We start from the raw sequence: 6,000 nt of genomic DNA on the forward strand, positions 1-6,000 counted from the left end.
GCGATGAAAGAAAACTTAACTAAACTGAATTTCCAAGTAAGGTCAGAGAAAATATAGAAATAAAAACTAATATATAAAAAGGCAGAACTATAATAACCTTGATGAGAATGTATAATTACAAATTTTCTGACTTTGATGTTTTATTAGTATAGATCATGAAAATATGTGTTTTGAAATTAACGGAGATAAAAATGGTAAGATGCTTTCTTTGGTTTAATGTTGTGCTTTTAGTCTTTGGTTATATGTTAATTTCTTACAGTGTAATAAAAAGGTGAATTTTATATTTGTGCTAGTAGCTTTATCTTCTGTTGTATGTTGCAGGAGCCTTAACATAACAGAGCCTATTTGTAAAAATGTTGTGCTTGGCTTTTCTGCTTTTCCATTATTGAAATTGTTGTCCCGGTGGAGAAGATAGTTAAAGCTTAGTATTATAGCCCAGCCAACTTGCCTTGTACCCATTAGCTCAAGTGGCATAAGGGTAATAATATTTTTCTATATTCCAGCACAATGGCTATGACAGGTCCATAGAAATGTAAAATCAATGGGTTAAAAGATAAAACCGTATTAGACTATAACATTTAAACTTATTACACTCTAAACACTAAAATGTCAGCTGTGCTTCATTTGCAATAAGAAGTGTTGAGATTTACATGAAGTGCATCCATTTTTTTTGCTCATTAACGTAACTGTATAACAGTGCATAAATCAGGTTGTCTGCATATCCCACCTAAACTGGAATATCTCCTCATTAAAGACTATTCCTTTTGATTCCTTGGAAATGTTCCTTTACTATGATAACAACACATATAGTACTTACAACTGACAATTTAAAGCCTGACCTGCTCTTAATGAACTTTTAAAGAGTTATTAGTAATATGGTTTTATACTACTTTCATTTTATTTCATTATGAGGCAAGGGTTTAAAAAAAAAAAATCTCATCAGTCACATAAGCATACTATTTTTTTTTATCTACAGTACCTGGCCTTGATAATAAATCTGATGTCAGTACAAGCCAGTCTTTTGCAATCCCTTATTTCTTTCTTCATTAGATGTTATTGATTTTAAGGGTTTCTTTGCAAAATATTGAAATAATTGAGGACAACATTAATAAATGCCTGCCACATTCTAAAAAAAAAACTTCTCTAATGTTACTCTTAAAGTGATTTAAGAAATATTTGAAGAGCTGAGCCTTTTCAGTATAAGCAAAAATAGATTAAGAGGAGACATGAATGAAGTAATTAAAATTATGAAGGGAATTAGTACAGCAGATCAAGACGGTTTCTTTAAAATGAGTGTAGCCACAGAAGTGTAAGGCGAGTTCAACGAGAGGCTGGTGACTCTTTTGCCAGAATAATGAACGAAGGGCTGAATGTGATGCAACCGGTCATCAAAACAAAATGTAGGCATGCATTACATTTGAAATTATTCTGCCCATCATATAGGTCCCCTGTTTTGAAGATATCTTTGCGTCCACCCTTGTCACACCCAGTGCAAGTCTTAACATTTTTCAACTCTACCACCAACAGCTCTGTTTCATGTCTTTTGGTCAGTGCCACCGTCACCAACCCATATACTGTAACATAGATGGTCTCACTACTGTCCTGTAGACCTTCCGTTTCACTCTTGTCTATCACAAATCACTCTTGACACTCTTCTCCACTCATTCCACCCTGCCTTCACTCTATTTTTCACCATTCTTCCATATTCCCTGTTACTCTTTACTGTTGATCCCACAGCAGACCTTATCACTGTCACACTTCCCTCGTACATATCCCGTACAACTCTTACATACTTCTCTGCCACTCCCGACTTCCTCATACAGTACCACATCTCCTCTCGAGGAACCCTGTCATATGCTTTCTCCAGATCCAAAAAGACACAATGCAACTCCTTCTTGCCTTCTCTATACTTCTTTGTCAAAACCCTCAGAGCAAACATCGCATCTGTGGTGCTCTTTCCTGGCATGAAACCATACTGCTGCTCACTAATCATCACCTGCCTTCTTAAACTAGCTTCCACTATTCTTTCCAATAACTTCATAGTGTGGCTCATCAATTTTATCTCTCTGTAGTTACTACAGCTCTGCACATCCCCTTTATTCTTAAAAAATCAGTACTAGTACACTTCTCCACTCCTCAGGCATCCTCTCACTTTCTAAGATTGTATTAAACAATTTTGGTAAAAGCTCCACTGCCATCTCTCCTAAACACCTCCATGCTCTCACAGGTATGTCATTTGGACCAACAGCATTTCCATTTTTCATCCTCTTCATAGCTGTCCTTACTTCCTCCTTGCCAATCCATTGCACTTCCTGATTCTCTATCTCTACATCTTCCAACCTTCTCGCTCTCATTCACTTCATTCATCAGCCTCTCAAAGTACTCTTTCTTTCTGCTCAACGCATTCTCCTCGTTTTTTCCCAGAAAAAAATACCCGAGTAAATGTTTAATAGCACGGCTGCAAGTATGCCATGAAAGTGGATTAGTACATTTATTTTAAAATGTCTTTGTAGAAGTAATGAATCATTAATTATAATTATTATTGTTATTATTTTTACTTAATCATTTTCCATGTTTCTTTGTTGATGAGCTCCCGTTGAATTTATTGATAACATAACATATTGTACGCACACCAAAAGGCGGAGTGGTGGCTCTGAGGCTAGGGAGCTGCACTGGCAATCGGAAGGTTGCCTGTTCGAATCCCGTAAATGCCAATATGGACTCTGCTCTGTTGGGCCCTTAAGCAAGGCCCTTATCCTGCAATTGCTAAGCGCTTTGAGTAGTGAGAAAAGCGCTATATAAATGCAAAAAATTATTATTAATTATTAAATTATTAAAATGACTGAAGTAACAACTAATGAAGTGGCATTTTTAATATTTTAACAAAGTTTACTGTCCAGCATTAATCACAGAGCAGCCCAGGAAAGCGACAGTAGTACACCTGCAACCTTAAAACTCATCACATCGCTGTGTATGACGAACCAGTGGGCAGGCGACTGCTTATACATGTTTACTGACAGACAGGCTGGCATTTTGCATGGAGTGTGTGTTAAAAGAGAAACAGCATGCAAAGATGCGCAAACACAAGGAGATCGGTGACAATCACACCTTAGTGTACCTGTGCAAAATCAGAAGGGACAACTGAATTCCATGGGGCAAAGATATCTTCAAAACAGGGGACCTATATGATGGGCAGAATAATTTCAAATGTAATGCATCCCTACATTTTGTTTTGATGACCGGTTGCATCACATTCAGCCCTTCGTTCATTATTCTGGCAAAAGAGTCACCAGCCTCTCGTTGAAATTCATGGCCATTACCTTAGCAGCGGTGTGTACTTAGAAATATTTTGCCACGCACATCTCCACCTCTGACATCATTTTCACCATGACTCCCTCGCACCCAGCGCATGATATAAACCAGCCTTTATGCGGCTCAGGGATATGCAAGGGGAGCCCGTCAACATATATGTTAACGGCACATATGCTCAACAAAAAAAAAAATGCCCTTTTGCATCTGTTGCAATATAGTACTTTAAAGTTTCAATGATTTCAATCGCCACTGGCGGGGACCACAGCCTGGGACACTCGGAGGTTGCTTCTGCGCCGTATGTGGCCCACGGCCCACCATTTGAATAGGCCTAATGTAAAGGATATATTGGAAACCCAAGTCCACAAAGAAACATTTTTTTATTGCTGGTGAAGAATATTTAGAACCTAAAACATTTCTCAATTTTTTTGTTAATTATGTAAACCTTATCAGTATTAAAAGCTAAAGTATGAGATCCTTAATCTTGGTCTTTGGTATTTAACCATTTAGCTGACATGCAGGAAATAAGATAATGTCAATTAAAAAGGATAAACACCACTGAAAGTGAGTTCTTATTTTCAATTGTGCCATATTTTCACTTTATTTATTTCCACAGGCTACCTCATCCACGAGTCTGCTGTCTGGAGTGAGACCCTTCAACGGTGGTTTTTTCTACCTCGCCGTGCAAGCAGTGAACGCTATGAGGAGGCTGCCGATGAGCGAAGGGGTTCAAATCTTGTTTTGCGTTGTACTGCAGATTTCCAAGATATCTCTGTAAGCCACGTTGGTGAACTCATTCCAACACATGGATTCTCTTCCTTCAGATTCATTCCTGATACAGATGACCAAATTATTCTTGCTCTGAAGTCAGAAGAAGACGCTGGTAAAATAGCTACTTACATCACCTCTTTTACACTGGATGGACGCGTTCTTTTACCTGAGATGAAGATTGGAGATGTTAAATATGAAGGACTTGAATTTGTTTAAGTAATATTTATTCAAGCTGTTTAAGTAGTACTTTGCACTTCATTTTTAAATGTTAAAAATTAAACAGATTTCTTCTCCTAACACTTCTTTGTAATCCTGGTGGCCATTTGAGACTTGTGGGGAGTTTTTGTTTCTGTTGTAAACATTTTTCATTTCAGCCAAGGATTTTTTTTTCTCATATGGGTGGCACGGTGGCGCAGTGGTAGTGCTGCTGCCTCGCAGTTAGGAGACCTGGGTTTGCTTCCCGGGTCCTCCCTACGTGGAGTTTGCATGTTCTCCCCGTGTCTGTGTGGGTTTCCTCTGGGTGTTCCGGTTTCCTCCCAAAGTCCAAAGACATGCAGGTTAGGTGCATTGGCGATCCTAAATTGTCCCTAATGTGTGTGTGTGTGTGTGTGTGCCCTGCGATGGGCTGGCGGCCTGCCCAGGGTTTGTTTCCTGCCTTATGCCCTGCGTTGGCTGGGATTGGCTCTAGCAAACCCCCGTGACCCTGTAATTAGGATATAGCCGGTTGGATAATGGATGGATGGATGGATTTTTTCTCATTTATTTTACAATTTGCATATTTAAGAAAAAGTGAAGAAAAGCAATTTTGTGTTTTTTGTTCATTTTTGTTTCCTCTGATATGGATGACTTGTCAATAGAATAAGATTTTTTAAGCATACACTAAGTTGTTTCCCCATTTTCCATCAGAACTGTCTCAAAGTAGTACTGTTTTCCTCTAGAAATCATGTAGTCATACTCTACTTGCCATACATCTGGCATTTACAGACCAACATTTTCTGAATTGACATTTGCTGTTTTAATCCACAATGATTTTACTAAATATACATTCTCTGAATTATGACTCTTCATTGAAATCAAAAAGAATTCATTTGATACCCTGCTAGGTGTGTAAAATGAAACAGCGCACAAAGAGTGTAACATATCTTATCTGGAGGCTTAATTAAGAAGACATGCCTATCTACCTGCTCAATTTTTTGGGGGAGAATGGCTTGCACTTAATACTGAATTTTGACTGTTGTCTGCAAAAAAAAAATACCCCAAGGACTATCACTTTACATTTCAGTTATTGATTTACAGACACCTATACAAACTTACTTTAAAACATAGGTAACATGCTCCAACGGCTTTATCATGTTCTGAATTGTGGGGGTCTGGGGCATATCCCTGCAGCATTTGATGGAATGCAGGAAATTTACCTGAACAGGGCACCAGTCACTAGGCCCATTTATACTGTATATGCACCCACAGTCATACTTATTTATTAGTCAATTCGGAATTGCCAGTCTTACCTCAAGTCAAGTCAAGTTGGGGAGCATGCACTGGTACAGTGCATTGCCGCACCCACTACACAACAAAACAACTCAGGATCCTGGTTTGCAACCCCCCCAAGAAGAAAAATGGGCATGTGGTTTGGACCAAAAACACTGGATCCATGAGGCAGCTTTTAATTACCATTGCTGCACTTACAAATATATTATAGTTAGAACATTAAAGACCATGCAAAAAAAAAAAAAAACAGAACTTGCAAATTATATAGAAATATAGTACACACAGTGTATCTCAATAGGTTTATCTCGTCTAATTCCATATCTTCTCTGCTTTTCCTAGTGAGAATTGTGGTGGAAAAAGGTCAGCCCAAACTTCTCTGTCCCCAGCAACAGATTCAAGCTGTTCTTCGGTAATTTCCAGAAGTTCCCAAAC

The 6,000-nt window shown here is 38.4% G+C and overlaps 1 protein-coding gene across 3 annotated transcripts in view; it reads left to right on the forward strand.

The window, feature by feature from the left end:
• Window positions 1-4,379, forward strand: part of cant1b (calcium activated nucleotidase 1b) — a 63,809-nt gene extending 59,430 nt beyond the window's left edge. For all 3 annotated transcript variants that reach the window (XM_028791812.2, XM_028791815.2, XM_051936245.1), the window contains exon 4: window positions 3,926-4,379. In XM_028791812.2, the coding sequence (XP_028647645.1) occupies window positions 3,926-4,296 (371 nt within the window). In that variant the 3' untranslated portion in view covers window positions 4,297-4,379. The remainder of the gene's footprint in view (window positions 1-3,925) is intronic.
• The last annotated feature ends 1,621 nt before the right edge of the window (window positions 4,380-6,000 follow it).

This window comes from Erpetoichthys calabaricus, chromosome 14, assembly GCF_900747795.2.
Source record: "Erpetoichthys calabaricus chromosome 14, fErpCal1.3, whole genome shotgun sequence".
NCBI lineage: Eukaryota > Metazoa > Chordata > Cladistia > Polypteriformes > Polypteridae > Erpetoichthys > Erpetoichthys calabaricus.